We start from the raw sequence: 23,388 nt of genomic DNA on the forward strand, positions 1-23,388 counted from the left end.
TTTTTTTTTTTTTTTTTTTTTTTTTTTTTTGGTATCAGGAATTGAACCCAGGGGTGCTTAACCACTGAGCCACATCCCCAGTCTTTTTTATACTTTATTTAGAGATGAGTTGCTTAGGGCCTACCTAAATTGCTGAGGCTGCCTTTGAACTTAGGATCCTCCTGCCTCAGCCTCCAAGTTGCTGGGATGAAAGTCTTGTGCCACCATGCCCGGCTTATCTTTATATCTTATCCAATTTCCCTTTTGATAGCCAATGATGATTTAAAAGGAGATTAATTAGTATACTAAGGCCTTCTTGCTATCCTTGGTAAATGGATGTTCCAAGAGACTAGGAATGAAGAGGATTGTTTTGGCCCAGTCTTGAAAGATTAAGGGCTCAGACTTCATGGATCTTTAATAGTGAGAATCTCTTATTACTGTGTGTATATATGTGACTGCATGACCAATGTGATTCTGCAACCTGTATACTCAGAAAAATGAGAAATTATATCCCATCTGATTCAAATGTATGATATGTCAAGATCATTGTATTGTCATGTGTAACTAATTAAAACAAATAAAAAAATTGTGAGAATCTTTTCTGCAAAGACATATAAGCCACTGCATTTTAACATGCAACAAAACAAGTTATTGCACTTAATTGATTTTATTCTCTCCTGTACTCAATTAACCTGTACAATGTAACTAAAACAGTACTCAGCTTATGCAAAATAATTGAATGTTCCAAAAAATAGGATATATGAAATGGTCAATGGAGGATTCCTGTATTCAAAGGAATACAGGAGAAAGCGGGGGAAAGAAAAGGCTCAATATGTCATGTTTCCTCTTCAATTAGATCCTAGACAATTCTGGGAGATAGGAGGTATAAAAAATTCTTCCTCTTTGTTCTCTGACAGAGGTTGCTGCAAATGCAGCTGAAAAAAATCCAAGGGCTGCAGATACATATAGAAACAGAAGGCACTTGTTAATCCTGCTCAGTGACCATTGGCTGCACAGTAATGTGCCAGCTTTGTACTAGGTTGCTCAAAGAGAAAGCTGATTGATCTGCTGCTGATAGCAGGAACTACTTTGGTGTTAGAGAAATAGGATTGATCTTTTCAAAATAGAACTAAAGAGATATGTGCATCCATAGGCATCAAGGCAGATGCTCATTGATTTAATGATATGTGGCTATTCCAAAAAGGAGGGTGTGATGGTCAACTGTTACAAAGGGTCATTTCCCTGGAAAATGGAATTTCATAAGCAAGTATAATTCAACAGTAATTGAAAGTCAACAGAATAAATATCTAAATGCTACCCATTCGATTTGAAGTACAGATTTGCCAATTCTCGAGGCCATATTAAAGTAGTCAAAATAGGTTCATTTTACAACAGAATTGCCTTTAAGCCTGAGATCAGAAATCCCTAATAATCAAACGAGATGCATGATGGTAATTGAGGGTCATTTATGCAAACCTTTTTGGTCAGTGTTATGTGTTAAGTACCAACAACGTAACAACAGAGAATAAGAGAATAATAGGTAAAGGATCAGAAGACAATGATGCTGCTTAGAGAAGAATCAAATCTTTTAGAGATATGAAAATTCTCCTCTTCCCCACAGTTTATTTTTAAGAAATAACTTAGCAAAGCAGTAGTCAAATTACTTCCAATGCTAGTTCTCTAAACTCACTATGGAATTAGTCTTCCAGCGTATCCCTTAAAAAGCACCTTTTTCTCAAAGCCCAGTTATTGGAAGAATGGAAATAATACTGTGTCAGAGGAGCTAATGGAGTTGTCTCTAGGGTTTGGGGAATTGCATGTTTCGTGCTACTTCAGAGATCTTGGCAGAGTCGGAATTGGGCTGGTAGATAAGAGGGACCTACAGTATATAAGTCAGCCCATAATAAATGTCTGTCTTTAATAGCATTTGTACTCATTTCTATTTATTAACTTAATAAGCATTTGTACTCATTTTCCCCCCATCATCTTCCTGCTTAATTTTTTTTTCCCTTAAAGATTGGCTTCAGTTCTTATTTTAAATGGATTTTTTTTTTTTATAAATTAACCCCATTCCAAATTCACATGGAATATCCTTGATGGGTTGTGAAATTAATCTTGAAAAAGTTCAGTTATGGGACAGATTTTTCCCTTTTAGTATCTTACCTAAGAAAGTATTTGAAATGTATTCAGACACCTGGTTCCCTGATCGGCTCATCTCTGAGAGATGTGTCAGCTCCCGGTTCAGCATTCTTTTGAACTGTTTGTAAAGAAGAAAAAAATGCATTAACCACCTAAAGAAAGAGCAAATTATCACTTTAAATGTTTCCAACTTTACTTTCTAGGAACCAAGAAACTGGACTAGCAGATACTGTTAGATAAATGATACTGATTCTAAAGAACATAATATCCCCTTAATTTGAAATTATTCCAACGTCACTTTAGGAAAGAAGATTTTCTTAAGATATTTTAGAAGTAACAACTGATTTTTTTTTTGAATATTCGAACACAGGAAAATAAATTCCACAGAGGTCAAAAATAATTTTTTACTTGAAAAATGAAATCGCTTTTAAAAATATATTTGTGGACAATTAACTCTAAAATATAATTGAGTTGATAACCTGTTCAGCGTAAGGAGAGTAGATGTAAAGTTTAAAGGAAAACAAAAGCATTCTTTAAATATTAAGTTGAGTAAGAACAGGATTAAAATACATTACTGTATATTTAAATACAATTTCACAATCAGAAGCCAGTGGGTTAAATGAACACACAAATCATTACGGATGTTTTCCACTTCACAGAAAACATACAAATGTAAAGGTTTCACATTCTATCAGACACAAAACACAATCGAATTAACCCACCTTGATATAACCCCAAGATACAGATAACAAATAGTTTGCCTCAGGCATTTTGAATGCTCTTCTTGATACAATCCACAAATCCCTTTGAAAGAATTCAGTTCTGAGAGAGAGCAATCCCGAAAGGATCAGGAAAGCCCTGCAGATCCAGTGGTAAAATAATCAAAACTTAGAAAAGACAAAGCCTCCAAAATTTATGGCATTTCCTAATCCAAACAAAGCCCATCACGGCACTCCGTTCTTGTTAGAAGCCTATGCTCCCTGCTTATTTCCTGGCAGAAGAGAGTAATGAAATCAGTAATTGTACAGAGGAGCAAGAGTCTGTCCAAATGCATTCAGCTGGCTGGCTTGAAACACTTATCAATTATGAAGAGTCCTGGTGGCCGCGGGGGGTTTCCACCCTAGATTAGTCCTACTCTGCTGAACTCTGCAAGGAGGCAGCAATTCTCCAGACTGGGAAACACAGCCATCTTTTTAAAAGGAGAAGATTAAAATGGAGGAAGCCCCATGAATATTTAAGTAAATTTGAAGTCCCACCCTCCCCCATTTCAACTAGGTGTTCCTTAACCCCCTCTTTCCATTGCAGACCAGCCCTTTGAAGATGCAGCCTCGGCACAAAGCTCAGACACTCTAATTGTCTCAAAGCGATGGTGCATTTGATTAATTCACTTTCTGGGTTTTTTTTTTTTAATTGAAAAACGTCAGGAATGTAGTTGTTTTCAGACTATGCTTCCAGTATACAAGATTTTTTTTTTTTAACTAGCTTTTTTGAGGGTTATGTGCCCACCAACAGTGTGCTGATGCATTTAGCCTTCTTTCACAATAAAATGAATGGGAATGGAATTAATTTATTTTTTGAAAAGTACTTCCTTATGCAGCCTGCAATTTTCTGCACTCTATCAGTTCATTAATATGCATAGTAGATCACATTCAGCAAATGGATTAAACTCATTTAACCTTTCCCTCCAGGATTTAGAGTGTGTTAGGAAATACAAGATATTTGCTGAGTGAATGATGAACAACTATTCAGGGTTGAGTGACTTGCTGATTTTGTACTTTAGTGTTACATCCTCTAATTCATGTTAGAAATAATTAGGAGTTAAACTAATTTTTCTTTTAACAAGCTAGGAGATGTTGAGAATGTCATTCCTTTCCTGTAGGCTCTCCTGCAGCCCGCCGCCCCCCACCCACCTTCTCCTTGTCACCATTATTGCACAAGCAAAAGGAAAAGTGGAAGAGCTGACTGCAGTGGGATTCCCCACCCAGGCCCACTCGGCTCCTCTCTTCCCTCCCCTCTGTTACCCTGCCCTAGACTCCCAGGAGCTCTGTACAGCTTATTGAAGGAATAGCCGAGCGCCATGGCAACAGCCTTAACTTGCAATTGGCTCTCTTTCCTGAGAGGCATTCTCCTTCCAAATGAGCATCCTGCTTCCGACAATAGCTTCACTTCAGGCACCCAAGCCCGGGGTCATGCCATTGCCTGTGCCCAGGAGACCTGGCCTTTTGAGGTGAAGCCAATGCAAATCAGTAGGGCTGCCTGCTGACTTACTGCACTATGCATTGTCCTCAGAGAGGCTCTATCGCCCTCTTTCTGGGTAACCCTGCCCGCATATGTATATGTTTTCCCATGAGAAAATATGTTAGTAACAGTAACCAGGCATCATCTGAATCAATCATCACAGCCACTGTATTTTACTTGTTGAAATTCTGCAACATTTTGAACTGCAGGTAAATTGCATAAATTCCAAGTTACTTATTTTTAAAGATGCAACTGGTCTGTCACAATGGCCTCTCATCTTCTGTCCTCTAAGACTTCTGCGTGGAAGTCTTAGAAGCTAGAAAAAGCAGGTTTATATGCTCTGATTGATCTGCTCAATTTTAGCAAAGAAGCAAACTTTACTTAGACTACTGTAAAAATATCTTGTAAAAAGCTTAGAGGCAGATGATTTCCTCCCTAATTTTTTTCTGTACCCGACTTAGCCAAATGAAACAAACAATTATCCTCCATTTTATTTCTTTGGAATCTCTGAAATAGTTGGAGTCAATCTGGCTTGCACTAATCAATAATCCCATTTTATCAAGTATTTAACAAATATTTATTGAATGTTCAAAATGGCCAAAGCAGTGGAGATATAGCAGTGAAAAAAAGCAAACAAACCAACGAAAATTCTTTTCGTGCTTTTAATCAGCTTTCATTTAAGTAGAAATACTGGGATATATTAGAGTGTGTTGGTTAACCACAACAGTTAACAGTCTGGAAGAGGGAGCTTGTTCTTTATTAGCTATATTGACCCTCAGCTCAGGGAGATAGGAGCAGGTAGAAACTGAATCATAAAAGGTTAGAAGAGGCATGATTTTTCTCCTCATTTTTTTTAGTAACTTCCCATTGCCTTAGGACCCTGTTGGGATATATTGTCAATAAGTCCCAATGTGGGAACAGGGAAGTGACTCTCATCTCCAGCTTCTCTCTTCTCCTGCATACTTACAAGGGGTCCCTGTAGTCATGGAAGTAGTGAACAAATACCACCTCCCTTCTTCCCACACTCCAATTAATTCTCCTATGAGTCTTGCTAAGGGTGTGGCAATGCCATCAAAAACCAAAGTCATCTTTAGGCAACCATAAAACACAACGTGATGAAGTACGCAAAAGGAGGTCACTCAGTGTCAGAAGCCAACCCACTCCTTTAAGTGTTGCTTAGCAACAACCGTTGGTTTTCCTCCTCCATAAGGAAGGGCCCAGCCACAAGTGACCAAAGCAATCATTGCTCTCATCAAAAAAATACTTATGAAGTGCCACACTTATGTTGGGCTGTGTATGAAGGAAGGAGGAGGGCCAACGTGGCCTTAAGGACAGAGGGTAGCGAGGTAGAGTCCAATTTGTATGATTAGCGCTGGCCTGTGTGACCAGACACATCAAGGAATGGAATGGGTATGACATATATATGAGGTTAAAGCTGGGAAGACACTTAAGGAGCTCAGTTTGTTTGGGCTTTCAGAATCTGACTCTCAACTTGGAGTTGCTTCTGGTGAGTTAGAGAGGTGGCCATGATGCGGTCAACGAACCTTGACTTTCATTCTCAGTTCTCACTACTGGTCTCGTAAAGCCACTTCACCTCTCAGATGTGAAATGAGAAAGATGCATGATTTTAGGATCTCAGTCTCTTGGCCCTGAACTTTCATGATTCTAAGATAAATTTTGTGGCAGCCTCCTACAGTTTGGATGCATTACTTACCAGCAAACAATACTTCCCAGAAAATAAAACTCCCTCTACAATACCGAGAAAATAGCAAAGAAGAAAAAAAAAAAAAAAGGAAATGCTTCAATCTGTAAGAATAAGTCACCAACAAAGGAAGAGAGCTATTTATCATATCTCAGAATTTTCCAGTCTAAGACTCTTGGAGTCTCCTTGTCTATCAAGTTAGGTGTTTTGAATACGAAGGTAAAATAGCTTCTGAGTAAATCCATGCCCCAAGGAATTACGGGATTGGAAGGGAATGAACATTATTTAGTCTATCAAATTCACTAAAGAAATCCATAAACAGGAGCACACTATTTCAAAGATAAATGTGTCTCCACTATATGTACACAGATCCTATTTTTCTTTAAGAATCTGCCTTCACACACAAGAAAACCCCTGCTAGAGCCTCCCTAGAAATAATGTCCCCAGAGTAAATGACCAAAGCCCCTTTTCAACACAGACAAGCAAAGTTTGTGAATGAACCCTTAAAAGACATATTCTTCCAGTGCCTACCAAAGTTTATGCCTAACATTTGTAAGCATTGCTAAGAAATTAGTTATTTTTTTATAAAGGGAAGAAGGTACTAATTTTTGTATAAAAATTTAATATTGTTTGCCAAGGATACCTTCTCTGTAAAATCAGCTATGATTTCTTTTTTTAAAATAAAGCTTCCTTCAATAATAGAAGTTGTTTTAAAAAGAGACTAAATAGCAATACCTAAAATCAGTCACACTCGATAGTGAAATTTTGTTTCATGGCTTCAATTTTTTCTCTGGTTTCATTACTACATATGGAGGTTATTTTCTTCTGAGCCAGTTTCTTCTAAAGTGATGGAACACTTCATCAGCTTTCTATATTTCTCTTCAAAGGACTAATTTAAGGTTTTGTGCAAAGGTCCACAGGCACATGAGACACCATCTCAATAATGAGTTATTAAACTAACCACACAGGAAGGGTGGACAGGTATGGTCTCAAAGTCTCCATAAATCTAAAATTTGTTGATTTTATGTTTCTCAGAATAAAACAATCCAGAAGAGAGATGACTGCAGGGAACTAATATCAAGAATGTGGAAGAGCTGCTATTAAGAGTAATCTAGCTTTGTTAGGGGTAAATCCTAAGTGATTAAAAAATAAATACCCTTCAGCCTGTGAAAGACTAGACAAGGCAGGTACTTTCTTCTCATTGATAACCTTTTGATGAAGTCAGTAAGAGAAAATTGTCAGGAAGGAAAAAAGAGGTGCCAAAGAGAGGAAGACAGCCCCAGTAGTTAACTCCTGTGGGTGGCCGTCTACGCATGAGCCCAGCTGTGAGACAGGCGCCTTATTGTGTGGGATCTTCCTGTTTTTGCTGTATGAAAACAACTGCCGAAGTCATTAAAGTCACAATGACTTTATTAGGGACTAATTTTTGACTCATATTTTATACTTTGTTAGTCATAACTTTGTAAGAATTCCTGGGCATCAGGAAAGTGAAGTGGCTGAAAATTCCTCCTGAAATTACAGAATGCTAGTGGCGGCAGAAGGAAGTCAAAGCTGGTGGCATAGTTTTAGTGAGCTGTGATTGCAGAACTTGTCTCTGTTTTCTCTTGCATTAAGCAAATGTGTAATCTTGTCCATGAAGAATGGACTTCTGGAGGCTTGTATTCCTTAGTTGTAAAAATGGCTAATTTTTAAGGTCCCTTTTGACTTTTAAAAATATTGCTTCTTCCATAGGAAGAGATGAAAATCCAAAAAAAGGAACATGCATTCTTTAGCATCTACACTTTCCTTAGAAAATCTGAATTTAAAAGAAAAATACAAGAAACGGAACAAGGGTATAGTGGACTTTCTGTAAAGCCCTTTATAAAACTCACAATTTCCACAATTCTCGACATTTCAGAGTATCTGATGATGAGCATCTCATCTCTTTTCTCCTATCTTTCCCTGTGAACTTTATCATTCATTTGAAACCCAGTGACCCGTTTCTTTAATAGCAGATTTATCTTACTTGAGAGGCAAGTAAAATGGAATTGGGTGAGATGGTGACCAGGGAAAAGAAGGAATAATGGAGCTACCATTGTCTTCTATTATGTAGGGAGCTAGAGGCTGTAGTTCCAGGACCATCCTGTCAAAGAAGCACGACCCTGAGACCTGGAGATGTGTGTGGTGCTCACTATCCCTGCACCATGTCAGAGGAACTCTCCTGAACACATTAGAATTGAATGATTGCTCTGCTAAACTGTGCGGTTATGTAGTAATATTTAATGAAAAACAACCATGAATATCTCTACCATAAATCTGCAACAAAATATTGGCATTTATGATGAAGCGAAAACAATCAATTCCATTTGTTGGTTAGAGGACCAATATTTGCTCAAGTGACAAATGGTAAAGTAGGAACAACCCACAAGTGCTTTCACACAGAAAACTGAAAAATTCAAAGGAATTTGAATATAACTCCTCTCCAAGTTGAGATTCAGTGGCGAATAGCCCTTAAAATCCTTAGGCATTTCTTCCACCTTCCCTTTGCTGCTAGCCATTTTTTTTAAAGAATTCTGAAATCTTTACAAGAGAAGATATGACACATGTTATTAGAATGCTAAAAAATGACCTTTCCTAGACCCACAGTAATTCCCTTTAGGATGTTTATAGAAATTTCTCACGACCTAACATTCCCTTAACTTTGAAAGTTGCTGTAGTAATGAGATTAAATAGACAAAAGACACTATAACCATTTATGCCTAAAGACTGATTTAGTCATTGCATTTTTATACTAGATATAATATTTATAAACTGTATATATTTGTAATATTTTATATATAAGTATATTTATGCTTTCACATATGTGAAAGGGTTTCTAGATTTAGCAAATAAAAATTCAGGACGCCCAGTTAAATTAGAAATTCACATAATAATTTTTGAAATATACAAATGTTTCAGATATTACATGTTCAAATATCCCATAAAGAGATACCAAGCCATTCAAGTCCTCATAACATGCCAAGGTTAGAGGTACTGTATTTCTTTAAATAATTTAAAATTTTTAAACTTGATATTTTTGACAGAGGCCTCTCCTTCTGTTGAGAAGATCTGCTGCTATTCCTGAAACTTTATAGTATCATTTTATGTTCTTGACTGCTCCCTTTTAATTTAACTTTTATTTTTAATTTTTCAATTACATATACATTGTCAAATCTTGAGTGCTGGCCTAAGAATTAAATATAACAGGACTTTTTTCAGTAGATGAAAAAGTCATCATAGCAACCAGCAAAAGTTGAGGCATTATGATCACTTACTTAGTTTCTCTTGCTTTTCAATTTAAGGCTTCTGTAACTTTTTCTGGGCAGCTATGATGGCCAATACTTAACTCTAAGATTGAGTCAATTCTTAGGCCACGGAATATTAGTGTGATTCTGAAGTAGATGATTAAGTTTTCTACTGAAACATTTTACAGCCAGAACCTCTTCAGTGTAGACTAGTCTTTTAAAAATAGAAATCGTAGAAAGGGACCCTGGTATCCTCTCATGACGGTAGAAAACAAGACCTAGGCTTCAGGACATTGGTATTTACCTTGAAAGTCATTGCAAAGAACAGGAAACCACCACCCAAGTGTTTATAGACATTATTATCATGGCCCGTAAATATTGCTCATGATTCCTAAGAACTGATTTCCACTTTTCAGTTGGTAACATATCTGGGATTGTTTTAAATCCTGCTTTGTTAGAATCTCCAGTATTTTTGTAGCTATAAAATTCTACCATAGCTTGTTTTTGAAATTATGGTTCTATATGATGTGTGTGTGTGTTTAATATTAATTATATTGATCTCAGATAGTGACTTACACATACTCCTTGAGGTAAAAGGCAATGGGAGGCTTCAGAGTTGCCTTAGGAATTTCCTGCTTCTGGATTAGCACTTTCTCAGAGCTGGGGCAGCCCATACTATGGAGATTTTCAAGGTCCGCTCTGGGGCTTACCAATTAAATAAAGGAAAACCCTGGACTACACATACTGAATATTTTTTTACCCCAAAGCATATGTCTTATCTGTTTTGGTAATTTGATCATAAGATCATAATACTATACCCATGATCAAAAGACTATACTCATGCAAGAGAAGAACTGGCCACAAGTTGGAGGTTCCAATATATTTTTAAACCATAAAAGATGAAAAAGGCAGTCCTAAGTAGTTTTTCATCTTTTCACACAAGATCCTATACATTTTCTATGTTTTGCTTTTCCTATTATAGTTACTGGAATTTAGAAGAGTTGAAGGCATGTTTTGAAGAACAATGTGCCCCAAGATGTACAGGTTTATTGGGTTCACGGAGGGCTGACAGAGCAGTTCAGAACTTGCTGCACAGCTCAGACATGAAGGCAGGTGCTGGTTATAGGCCTGCCTTAATAGTGGGCTCTAATAACACAGAGTAGACCCCAAAAGCAAACCCAACTTCATAACCGCACCCGAGTCTGGAAATAAACTCCTAAACACTATAACTTAGTATGAGAAGTCATTGATTCACTCAGATTGATTCACTTTAGTTTTCTCTAAAATGGGAAGATCAGAAATGGTAGGGTGGTTGGCAAGGTGATTGAGACCCTGGGGGTGCCCTTCATTCCACAGGATTTGTACTTGAAGCCATGTTTTGCCTCTGGATTTTAAAAGAATCGGAACTCCTGATACTTTGCTCACTTTGGACTTACTTTGGGTGGAGGTTTTAGCTGACTCTTTGGCACCTAAAGTCTTTTCATTGTTGACAGTGGCTTATATAATTAAATGCAGGATTCCCACAACGCAGCGCTGCAGGTGTGACGCAGTGTGGTGTCACACAGATTATGTGACACAGGAGTTACTCATAGAAGCTCAAATTCACTGGTTGACAATAAGATTATTCAACTGTCTAAGGAGTGTAAACCAGAATAGCCAGAAAAATAGATAAGGCATGTCAAATGAAAACCTTAACTCAAAATGGCTTTATGTTGATACCATACCATAAAAAATTAAAAAAGCCTATTTGGAAAGGTCCAACTATTGGTAATTCATCCATTCATGCTTCCTTGATGTAGCTGATTTCTTCAAATTAAGAGACTTTAGAACTTTTCTTGTATGTCTCAAAGCCATGAATAACCACAGATTGCCTAAGGAGAACTGTATCAAATATGCATTTTGCTCAGATTTTGACAGATTAATCCAGTAACAGATATGAATTGATTGCAAAGGCAGCTGGGGTGAGGGAAACTTTAGAAATATGCCAGGAAAGAAAAGCATAACCAACCACAGCTACATGATTAGGCTGTTCTTCTCCAGACACAAGAGATAGGGAGAACGGTTAAGATTCAGTCAGAGCACATGCTCCTGAGTAAGCTCCCCAAGGACTGTGCGACAGCTACTGCCAGTCTCTGGAGGGCTCAGATTCTTGTCCATAGGATGCAGACTTTTTAAGAGAAAGGTAAATCAAGCAGTACTAAACCAAAACAACCAACCAAATGCAAGTGCACATGTGCATGCACACACGTGCATACACACACACACACACACAACCAAAGATGTGCTTCACATTTCCACTCACAAGAACATCTGTCCCTGAAAATTTGCAATTTGTTATCTGGGTTGGAAGGTTAGGAGAAGGCCTCAGGAATGTGCTTCCACGTGTCCATTCCATTTCACACACCAAGTACATTCAATTGATTAATATGTGTTACCCTTCCAGGGTACTTTGAGGAGTCATTGTGAACTAAATTGAAATTTCTCAACTAAACTAACAATTAGAAAAACTTGAATTAGGCATGGCAAGTACCTATGTGTAGCACAACAGAAAACAGGATTTCTGGGTTCTAATGCATTTTTCCACTAACCTTCTTGTGGATTCTGAACAACTTAGATTAAGTTTCTGAACCTTATGCAATGGATACTTACTGAAAATGTGTATTTCAATGGCTACCATGTACTTAGAGCTATTCTAAATGCTGAGAGTACAATAATGAACATGGTGTACATGCTCCCCACAACCTTACAATCTAATGGAGGTGATGAGTAAAAAACCAATATTTACAACCTAGGACAAAAACCATGCATTGTAATACTAACAAGCTGCTGAGTGAGGGTCACAGTGGAGAAGTCTCTTTTAGGAAAGAACATCTAAACCAAAGTCTAAAAATCATAAGCCTTGGTTGACACCTAGCATCAAATTTTTATTGATTATGTGTGTTGTTAATGAATTATATAATATAATAAATTACCCTGGGGGTTTCTCCTTTAGTTTTTATTTTTAAATCATTGAGCAAAAGAGAACGAAATTTCAGTCTAAGCCTCAAATCCATTCTGCACAAATCCATTCTTCCACTTGAGTCTTGGTTTTGCATCTTTTTTACATCTTCAATGTAAAACATAGCAGGAAAAAAATTCAGTGGCAGCTCACCCTGACAAGCACACAAATAATGCACTGGCCTAGCCAAGAAAAACACATCCATTGCATCAGTAAACACAGACATATCTAAATCATCTGTCTTAATTATAGACTAGAGCCAGGAGTAGCAATCACAATGGGCAGGGAGGGGCTGCAGGCCAGAAGGGCACTATGCCCTTTCAGCTTGGTGGGTAAATGGGGAGCATCTGTCCAGTTAAACCATAGTATATGAGTGGAATCGCCAGAGTGAGAGTTGGAGACTATTTCATTAGAGACCCATCAGAGGGTCCCTAGCTTCTCATAATCAAATAGATATGCAGAGGTATGTTGGAGTTATTTGGGAGGCTGAGGCAGGAGGATTTCAAGTTGGAGGCTAGCCTTAACAAACTTAGCAAGGCACTGTCTCAAAAACAATAAAAAGGCCTAGAGATGTAGCTCAGTGGCAGACCCTGGGTTTAATCCCTAGTGCTGAATAAAGAAAGTATATTGGAAGTTCACACTGGATAGTCTAAAGATGTTCCATAAATTTAAGTTTTTTGAAAATGCTGAAACATTTCCCTCTTTGGTATTGTGTTGTGCCTATCAGTGAGGGTATTCCCTGTCCTAGTATTGGTTAGAGGAAGAATAATCTATCAAAAGTTGCCATATCAACCAATGTCTTAAATGATCAAATCAAGCAGAATTGCTTACATCGTTCTAAATAAAACAAACCCCAAATCAATTACCACCAACTGACAAAAGCTTTCATTTACTTTTCTCTTCCTTGTTTACAATTAAACAGAAAGAGAGCTAGGCCTCCTGGATACTTTTGAGCCTAACACTATAAGCCAAGTGGAGTCTCAGATATTCCAAAACCTGATTTCAAGCCCTAAGAGTTCGCAGTCTGGTGCAGACACAACTTAAATTCCAGCCAACCGAAATGTTAGCTGTGATACTCACAAATAAAATTGGTAAGAGGATGGTATGGACATCTGAGAAAGGCTAGAGTAGGCAGAGGTCTAAAAAGAAACCCAAGAAGTTTGTACACCAGGGGTAAGCCTGATGCTATGTGTGAGGCAAGGGGAAGTTATCTAGGCAATGGAATTACATTCATTCTCGAGTGATAATAAACTCTTACTAATATTCTTAAGCCATGTTTTTAATAGATGTTCTGACATCAAGGGTAAGAGAGGAAATTGGAAGCCCACCGTTTTGATTCAACAGGCGTTACTCATGTTATTTCCACCTCTCTTATAGCAGCATGATTACTCTAGCTCTTAAATGGTTTACCCCTCAGTGGAATCCCCTTTAAAATATTTTAGTTTTTTAGTTCAAGCTTTTTAAATATCCTATCCCAATAGACAAAACACCAAACATTTTTACTTACGCAGGAATTAGGAATTTTCTTCTCATTTCTTACATTATATGTTAAGAAAAGTTTTTTCTTACTTTGTCCTACTTTATAATGTAAATAATTATTACAAATGAGGACATACTGAAAGAGTCAAAGTTAGAATGTCAAGAATCTTTTAGGCAGGGAACAATTTCTCTAAATCACATCATACCAAAAATTCTCCCTTAGTCATTTTCTCTTCATTTTTTACTATATTGCCTCATTTTAAATAATTAGATGAATAGAGCATTATCTGCACATATTTTATGGTCAAATATTTGCAATATCTAATAAACTCAGAGGTCTAAATACTAAACAAAAACTAAAAGTCATCTTAAGCTAATGAATACATTTAAAAAATCGCTTATTTGTCCTTTTGTCTCTGGTTTGTTTTACTTTGCATAATGTTTTCAAGGTCCGTTCATATTGTAGCATGTATCAAAATTTCATTTGTTTTTCCCATACTTTTTACTGGTGTATCATAGTTGTGCATAATGTTTGGATTTGTTGTTATATATTTGTATATAAATACATAAAAATATCTCTCTAAATATATGCTGTGAGTGAGGTTTATGTAGCATACCCATTTCTCATGCTATCAATATTTAAAATTCATACAAGGCATTCATTCCATTGGTATTGTTTCTCAATATGTAGCTGACAACACTACTAAACCTAACCAGAATGTTGGAAGTATGGCTCAATAATCAAGAAATCAGTTGAGTAGTGAGAGCTTTACACTGAGCCGTTGGGCAGAACATTCTCAGGTAGGGAGAGGGTCAAACTGCCATATTGATTTCAACTTCCCAAGCTAACAGCTCTGCTGAGTAGTGGAAAGAATCTAAGGCTTGGCTACTTTCTCACCAGAAGGTAAAACTCTCCAATTTATCATCTTCAGTTCAGAGAGAGGCAAGGAAGAAATGGAAAAAGGTTAAAGGAAGTTACACTAACCACAGGATTTTTACTACTTAAACTCTGGCAATGGGATTAGTAAGAAAGCAAACAGGGATCAAGAGCCTTTAACCCATTAATTCCATTTGTGGGATTCTAACCTAAACTAAGAAAATAACCAGAGATAGTAGAAAGTTATAATGATGGAAAACTGAAAACATTAATTACAAATTGGGTAAGTTATTAACATTACAGTTTTTAAACTGAATGTCATATAGATATTAAATATCAGTAATGAAAATTAATTACCAGAAGAGGGAGAGGCTATTATTATATTAACTGGAAAAGTTGAAAATAAATGATCTATAGGCATCATTTTAATGGGGGATGAAAATTCTAACTCTGGTTGCCTTTGTAAGATTTTTTTTTTTTTTGGTTTTACATTTTTGTTTTACTTTTTTAAATTAAGAAGTTAAAATAGCAAGAAGTAAAGAAAAGCAATGAGTGTCAATGGCATTTAAAGTAACTCCTTCCAACAATTTCCTGCTATATATGATCACCAAATTTTCAGTAAACTAAATTTATTCTCTTTATTTGAACCGATCATGACACACACAGCTTTTATTCAAGAAAGATAAATGGAGAATAATAAGGTTAAAAATTAGTGCAAACTAAAGAGGGATGTCTAATGCCTTCTTCAAGCATGATCAGACTTTTGCTGAAGACCAACAGCAAGTTGGACTTGGACCCATATCCTAATTGCCGTGGTCCCACTAATTATGCTTATGACTCTGAGAACTCATGCCATAACAAAATTACTTTTTCAGCAAGATTGTGCTTTATATTTTACAAAGTTCTAAAGAGTACCTTATATACTTAGACCCTACTTTTTGTTAATGAGAAAATCCATACCTTAGTTTTCTCATCAGTAAAATGACTTCAAATAGATAATATTTAAGACTCCCTTATGGCCTTAGAATTCTATGAATTTTGTTTAGTAAAAAATCTCTAAAACTGTAATTAGAAATAAAATATTTAGATCATTTTGTTGGTTTGATTTATCAAATGTTACCGTCATCAGTGTCCAAAGACATTAAATAGTTGCCAATTTAACACTTTACTCTGTCTTGTCTGATCAGTTTTTGCACGGCTAATATGATTGAATTGGAAAGGAATTTTTATTTAGTGACAATTTCTTCTTTTATTTCCAAAATAATTATTTAAAAATTTTCTTTTCAGGCATCAGATGCCAACACTTCTTGTCTTAAATATAACATGTTTTAATTAGTATAATCATTTTGTGCTTTCAGATTTCTGAACTCCAAATTTATTTTTATAATTGGTTAAGGCCTAAGATTATGCATTGTCCTGTGAGCAAAGACAGAAAGTAACATGGCTATGTAAAGCTTTTAGTAATCAATACAAAATTCACTATATATATATATATATATATATATATATATATATATATATATATTCTAAAATTTTTTTAGTTGTCAATGGACATTTATTTATGGTGCTGAGGATTGAACCCAGGGCCTCACACATGCCATGCAAGTGCTCTACCACTGTGCCACAACCCCAGCCCCTAAATTCACTATATTTTTAATAGATAAAAAATAAAAGACAAAAAGTGACTGAGCCACGAAGATTAATTTTATTTTAATAAACTTGCTAAACTTTAAGCTTGGAGGGTTTTAGGTTTGTAAAGTGATATATATTTTTAAATTGCAAGTCATTAGCGGAAAGGAAAATGTGACGACTGATGAGCAGAATTGCATGGTTTACAGCTTTAAAATCTACTCCATAAAGAGGAAAAAACTATCAAGCACTTCCCAAAACAGAAACAAAAGGAACAGGAGTTTTACTGTCTTCTTCGTTTCTAAATAACTTAACAGTCCTTTCTTTGTGGAAGCACTTGGCTACTTTAAAGTAAATCAAACAAAGGAAGTTACAGTAAAATATCCGAGAGAGACTAAACAGTTTGGCACCAGTTGAGGGAAACATCACGTACAAGTGGGCAAGACAGAGAAGGGCTGGCAAGTCCCTGAAAAAAGCCTCTAGTGAAGGGATGTGCAGGGAGGCACATCGACAGTTGGCACAGGGCCTGCAGGAGTGTGACACCTATTGACTGTGGCGCAAGTTTGCCCTGGCATTGTCTGGTTTAGCAAGTCCTGGCTCCCAGAGAGTCCAGCTTTCTGCACTACTGAGCCACTCTTACTTAGAGGTAAACAGTGCCCGAGCAAGCTCTGCCCTTAGCTTTCCTTTCATAGATAACAACATCACAGAACTTGGTGGGCTTTTAGATTGGGTTGTACCCAAGAAGAAAGCATGAATGATAGAAATCATATATTTATTCCATTTATGTATTGTAGCTTTATTTTCAAAGACTGGTGTTCAAGATTTATATTGGACCATCTAAACATGACTATCTGAATGTTTTTCCCAGGTGGATAGTGAGGCGTCCTTCACTAAAATGACATTTATTAGATTTTTGAGACTATCATGCCCTCTTGTCAGCGAGCCAGAGTTACATCAATCAAAGGTGATGCCCCCCACTTAATTCCTGTCTGCATTTTAGAGATTTGCCCACTTGGGAACTTTCAAGTGAGTTAGCAGAAAGCCTGAACGAAACGGTTCTATGTACATATCAATGCAAAAATATTTAATTAAGCAAAATAGACTACAAATCACATTTATTACAAAGCACTAAATAACTTCTAAGCTCTATAGTTAGTAAGACTAGAACTTAAAATACTGAATTGCACTCAATAAGAGAATTCTATTTTGCCATAGAGTAATTGCAACAATGAGACATAAAGAATAATCAGCTAATTTTCTCATCTCTGTTTGAAGGGAAAGAACAAGGGAAATAGTCTACAGGTTATTTTGAAGCAATTTGCCTGTGTGTCATTGCTACTGAAGCATCAAGTCTCTGCCTCATGGTCATATTACATGCATTGAAAAGGATGTAGTACTTGATGGAATTGCCCAATCATTTGAATGATAATACAAATTCTTAAAAAATAAGAATGATAGAATAGCTTCTCTCTGTTTTCTTTTTTATCTTGGTAGGCAGGGAGAAAAAGAGAATTTAGAAGTAGGGTAGGGCACTTTAAGCCAAATTTTATTGTTATCTCAGGCCATGTTGGAGAATTTTAGGAAACAAATAGGTCTTGAGTTTAGCACACTGATTCACAAGAGTTTAACGTTTAATATTGTTGTTTGCATTCGTTGCCTATAACTATAAATCTTCTCCTTTATCTATGTTAGTGGATGCTAATTCCAAGCCAAGACTGAGCCTAGAGTGATGAATGGCTGGCCTAGGGGAGGAGAATATGGTAGTTGGCAGACTATAATTTTGAACCAGATGTAACTAAAAATGGCCAGAATTAGAAGAATAAGACCTCCTACCAATCACTACAATATTCCCTTAGAAGAATTATAAATACCTCCAAACTTTTTCTACATTTATCTGTTTCATTAGGCTCATTGATAGTGAGCCAGATGGCCCTGGCTATGAATCCTGCCTCCCATTTTTTTTTTTTTCCTTTGGTGGTAATAGGGATAGAACCCAGAACCTTGTGCACGCTGGACAAGTACTCTCCCACTGAGCCACATCCCAAGCCTCAAGGAAAAAAAGTTGTGTGTGTGTGTGTATGTGTGTGTTGCTGGAGATTAAACTATGAGCCTCACACATGCTAAGCAAGCACTCAAACACCAAACTATACTCCCAGCTGTGGCTCTCATTTATTTACCTCGGGCAAGTTATTTCTACTCTCTAAGCCTCACTTTCCTCATCTGTAAGACAGGGATAATAATAGTACCTATTTCCCAGGATGACTGTAACCATTAATGACAGATTGTAGGCAAAGAGTTTAGTGCAATGTCTATAGAGTCTATAGCTGTAAAAGTAGTTTGTTTACCGTTATTATTCTATCAATGAATGTAGGAGCTGAAGGAGACCATGGAGATAATCATCTTCAACTATTATGTTTCATAGATTAAAAAAAATGCGGAGATCAAAATGATGTAATTGTCCTTGGTAATGTACCTAACTGCAGGCAGCTGGAACTCAAACTCATAGCTTATTCCTGAGCTCTCCTCATACTCATCCTGAGCTGTCAATACTTTATTCTATATAAATCTGACCAGTAATGAGAGAGAAGTCAAACCAAAAAAAAATCTATGCATGCCCAGTTGACTGTCAGAACTGATTTTCATTCTGTCCTGCCCTCTAACTCAAGGTCATCACTAACATTTGTGGGCCATATACTAAGTCTAAATAAATATATGAAGATGTCAATTAAGCTATCTCCAAAACTCCTACCTTGACAGATATTCCTTCATCACAACTGGCAGGTCAGCCTGAGTTGGGAATTATTGAACTTCTTGGTTATGGTAGTGCGGGGGCACCTAGCTTTGGACCACTCCTTGCCCTCTTTCCCCACCACTGTGGAGTTCAAGTGCAGGCCTGTGTGAACCCTCTGCCATAGTCTGCATATTCAAGTTTTTACCCCACTATTCTCCCCCACCCCAAGTTGCTGCCTCTTGGCTACTGGGCCCAGGGGTGAGCACTCCTGCAGTCCATTCAAGGAAGAGGCCCTGGACATTGAGTCAAAGTCATTTGAGCAGAGAGTGGAGGATCAGAGGTGCAAAGAGTGATCTAGAGGGGTGAGCACATTTGTTCCTTTGGCCTGATTAACTCTTCACCTCCTGGATCAGATGGCAGCTGGAAGAAGCCCAGGTCAAGGCTCTCTTAAAGCATGGAGTCCAGGAAAAGGACCCCTCTTGTTACTAAGGGGTGACACTGCTCCAATCATATCACTGAATTTTAGGCAAAAGTGGCACTTAACCCTTTCAACAACTGGTTTCCTGCACACCATCAACTGAAAGAGTTCTAAGGTGAATCAGATGCCCCAAAGATCTATGTCCTTTCAGTTCTGCTGAATGAAAATATTTCCCCCAGTATTCATTGTTCAGTTATATAGAAAATGATTCACCCAACGTTAGGGCAATCAGCCTGTCACGATCACCTTCTAAGGTCATGCAACCTGGCTCCCATTCAAGAGCGTGGACAATCAGTTGCTTTTATGCTCAGTGTTTGCTATTCCAGTATAGCTACTCCTGGAACATGGGAGAAATATAGCTGTGCAGCCAGAGGACTCACCTCTTCAGCAATGATGTCTGCAGCTGATTTCATGAGGCTTTAAGAAAGGACCACCTGTTTCCCGTTCCTATCTGGTAGGTTTGCCCAGCAAACCTTCACTGAAGTGCCAAGTCCTAATGCTTTGTTTTAAAGAATGAATTGACATCCAGTACTACACTTTTCAAAAGTAGAACATCTGTTTTTACAGCTTCATTGTGCACATAAAATTGCCCCTGGGCAAAGCTAGCAGAGAAAGAAAAGGCCAAAGGAGAGCCTTTGGGAGACAGTTAGGACAGTGACTGGTTGCTGGAATATAGCTCTTTACTGAGTAGCATGGCATGTTCATCTTTTGACAAACTTAATATCCTGGGTACCAATGACCCCTTTGACTTTTTTCCACTTGAAAATCCTGGATGAGAGCTCATACTTCTCAGTAAAATAGGGGAGGGACCACTTCCCCATCCTCCTGTCAGTCATCACAAGATACCTTCCTGGGGGTTGTTCTGGGTTGGTCCTTCCTCAGCTACTGTTGTTGCAACCCTGTACTTTTCTGACTGTCTGTCAGGAAGGAGACAGGAAATTCTAGTCACCCTCACAGCAGCTGCGCCATTCCCCCTATCCTCTTCCAATGACGTTGGCTTTGGTGACAGGAGGTCAGGAACTGAGCCATAGTGGAGGTCAGAAAGACAGGTCACTGTTTATGCCGTTGTTGGGCTAGGGATCCTGCTGAGGGCTGTTGGCTTTCTTCCTTTCTATACTGTTTCTCTTTCCGTTCCTCTTTTTATGGCTGCACAACCAAAGCATCCTGTTTTCAAAACATGAGACTGTTTTGCCACTGAGGAACTTTTGCTCTGAGGCATTTTGCTGAAGTGTAAGACAATTCTAATTCAGGAGGTGATGAATGTTGAAACACAAAACTTAATGAACACATCTAAGAAGGCAATCTGTTTAAGCAGAACAGCTCTAACCCATCTAACTGAACTTGAGTGGCAGGCAGAAGATTCACTAGACATCCCCTCCATCATGAAAAACAGTGTCACTGCCTTGTAAACTCCTGCTGACTGTATTCCATCTTCTTGGTTTTTTTTTTTTTTTTTGAGAAGATGACCTATATGCAATATTAATGTACCTGGCTACAACTTTCTCTAAACTTTTGAAGTTCCATTTGACCTGTGACTAGCATTAAGGGATCAAGAAAATTTGGGTGAAGGAGAAGACTATGGTCTTGTAAGTCACATAATTAGTTCCTTATCTAATTCCCTAGGTTCTGAAGTACACTTGGGAAAGGCAATTGTAATCTCTGAGTCACTCACTCTTCTTTAGACTCTAAAAGGGTTAAAGAAAACAAATAAACAAGCAAAAGGACAACCCTACCCAGATGAGACAAATATGCAAGACTGTTTGCCTCTCCCACTATAAACAGTTGACTCTCCACCATATGCATGTCGACCAGCACGTATGTATGTCATCTGCACATGCCCCTTCTGTAATGCCTCTGGCTCTCCTATCTGCACCCTAAAGTTCAGACATCACAAACAAAACTCAGTGCTCATTTAGCTGAACCAAAAGTAGGGACACAGATCCTTAGGTGAATCAGAAGTAGGGGCACAGATTCTTTTTTGCAAAAATGTAGTGGATGCTATTAGTAAGTGATCATCTACTGAATTTTTCCTATTGGTCAGGTTTCTTATGACATGTTTTATTTCAATCTACACAGAAACCTTCATGAGGGAGGTACACCACTTTATCCCCGTTTTACAGATGAGAAAATTGAGTCTTAGAGCAGTTAAGTAATTCAGTCTCAGTCAAACTGATTACTAAATGGAACAGACAGGATTAGAACCACAATTTTTCAATTCCAAAGCCTGTACTTTTTATAGTCTCCTTTTCTAAAATGCATTCACACTTCCAGTTCTGTAACTCAGATTTGCTGTGGTTCCTTTGTTCAGCGAAAGGAAATGACAAATGTCCAGATAAGCTACAGCTACTTGGTAATATGGTGATAGTGAGGATGATATTTTTAAATGGCAATTTGGATGAAGATCTCAATAATTCTGATAAAATTTAAAGTTGAATGTGGAATATTATTTTTTATCATAGACAATTCAGTCCCCCCCCCCGCCACCCAGTATAAATCAAGTTTTTTTTTTTTTGGGTGGCCACAAAAACATTCTCATTGTTTTGTTATCATATGTGTTGTGGTTTACATTATACTTGAGCTTTACCCCATATAACTAACGGAATAATTCAGACTAAGAATAGCTAAATGAAAAGAGACTTTTTAGCTAAATAAAAAGATATTTTATCAAAAATTGAAATCGACTTCACCTTTTGGGTGGACTTTGTTTATCTGCTGGATAATTGCTTTGTTCTACAAACTTGCTCTAGAACTTGAAAATTGGTGAAGGACATGGGTCTACTTGAGCTGTGTCATTATTGAGCTTTAGCCCTTTCTCTGGGGTTAGCTCTATTCAACTTTCATTGTTTCCTGCACAGGATACCATAAAGGAGGACTAGAAGCCTGGGGGGTTGGAATTCTCACCAGGACCTACACAGCCCTTGGTCTTAAACTTTATAAAATAATATGCTGAAGATGAAATTATTTTAATTAATTTGAAAGACAGTGTCTAATGTCAGCATTCCAGGTACTATTGTTAAAATGCTACAATGCATCAACACTCAAGTTGAACAATAATGACACTCTGTAGTTTCTCTGTGAGCATTCTTTTTCTCCTTCTGGAATTAGTGACTTGCTTTATCTTGGTGACTCCAGAAATTCATCATGTCCTCTAAGATGAAACATGCTGAAAAAAATCACCCCCAAATATTGGATCTACATCTTGTTCAGGTTTCAAGTGTCATGAAATACAGAGACAAGAGTATTTGCTAATGCTTCTAAATAGTCTAAGCATGTATGAAAATCCTTCTATGTAGAATCCCATGTAGTGTGATTTGGAGAAGTTACATAGGTTAGCTCCCTCCTGGGGAAGCAGTTGGTTAGGTTTTATACCAGCCGGAAAGTCCCAGAACTTAGCACTCAAATGAGAGTTTCGAAGTCAGTAAATGATATTTAAACCTCAAGGGTGCCCTTTTGTTTTTTCCCCCTGCCAAAATGAACTCTGAATTACAATTTCAGAAAGAGACTTATTTTGCCCTTTTATCAACCAATAAACAAATAACGAGTTCCAGAGTAAGAAAAGCTGCCCCTCACCTCACACCTCCTTTTCTCCTTCAGGACCTCCTAAGGCTGCACTGCTTCCTCTGCTCAGATGTTTTGAGCAGGAGCCAGCCAGCCTCAATCCAAAGATGATTCTTTAACCCTTGGGGGGGGGGGAAGGGAGGAGGGACACACATTCACCAGGGCACCTCAGGCTGGCAGGTGTGGAACAGAACCTCTTCCCAATCTCAGAAATGTAAAACAATAACAGAATGCCTCAGGCTAGAATGATTGGGAAGTCTAAACAGTGCTCTTGTGAGGGAATAGGGACAAGGCCTTCCATTAAAGTGATATATATA

The 23,388-nt window shown here is 37.6% G+C and overlaps 1 protein-coding gene across 8 annotated transcripts in view; it reads right to left on the bottom strand.

Annotated features, from left to right (window-relative positions):
- Nucleotides 1-23,388, bottom strand: part of Pde4b (phosphodiesterase 4B) — a 523,657-nt gene that overhangs the window by 14,907 nt on the left and 485,362 nt on the right. For 6 of the 8 annotated variants that reach the window (XM_048815208.1, XM_048815207.1, XM_048815209.1 and 3 more), the window contains one exon: nucleotides 2,143-2,236. In XM_048815208.1, coding sequence (XP_048671165.1) covers nucleotides 2,143-2,236 — 94 coding nt within the window. Of the gene's footprint in view, nucleotides 1-2,142; nucleotides 2,237-2,840; nucleotides 3,373-18,651; nucleotides 22,603-23,388 lie in introns of those variants that run through there. The other 2 variants (XM_048815212.1, XM_048815213.1) reach the window with 2 other exon arrangements.

Source organism: Marmota marmota, unplaced genomic scaffold (assembly GCF_001458135.2).
Source record: "Marmota marmota marmota unplaced genomic scaffold, marMar, whole genome shotgun sequence".
NCBI classification, from domain to species: Eukaryota; Metazoa; Chordata; class Mammalia; order Rodentia; family Sciuridae; genus Marmota; species Marmota marmota.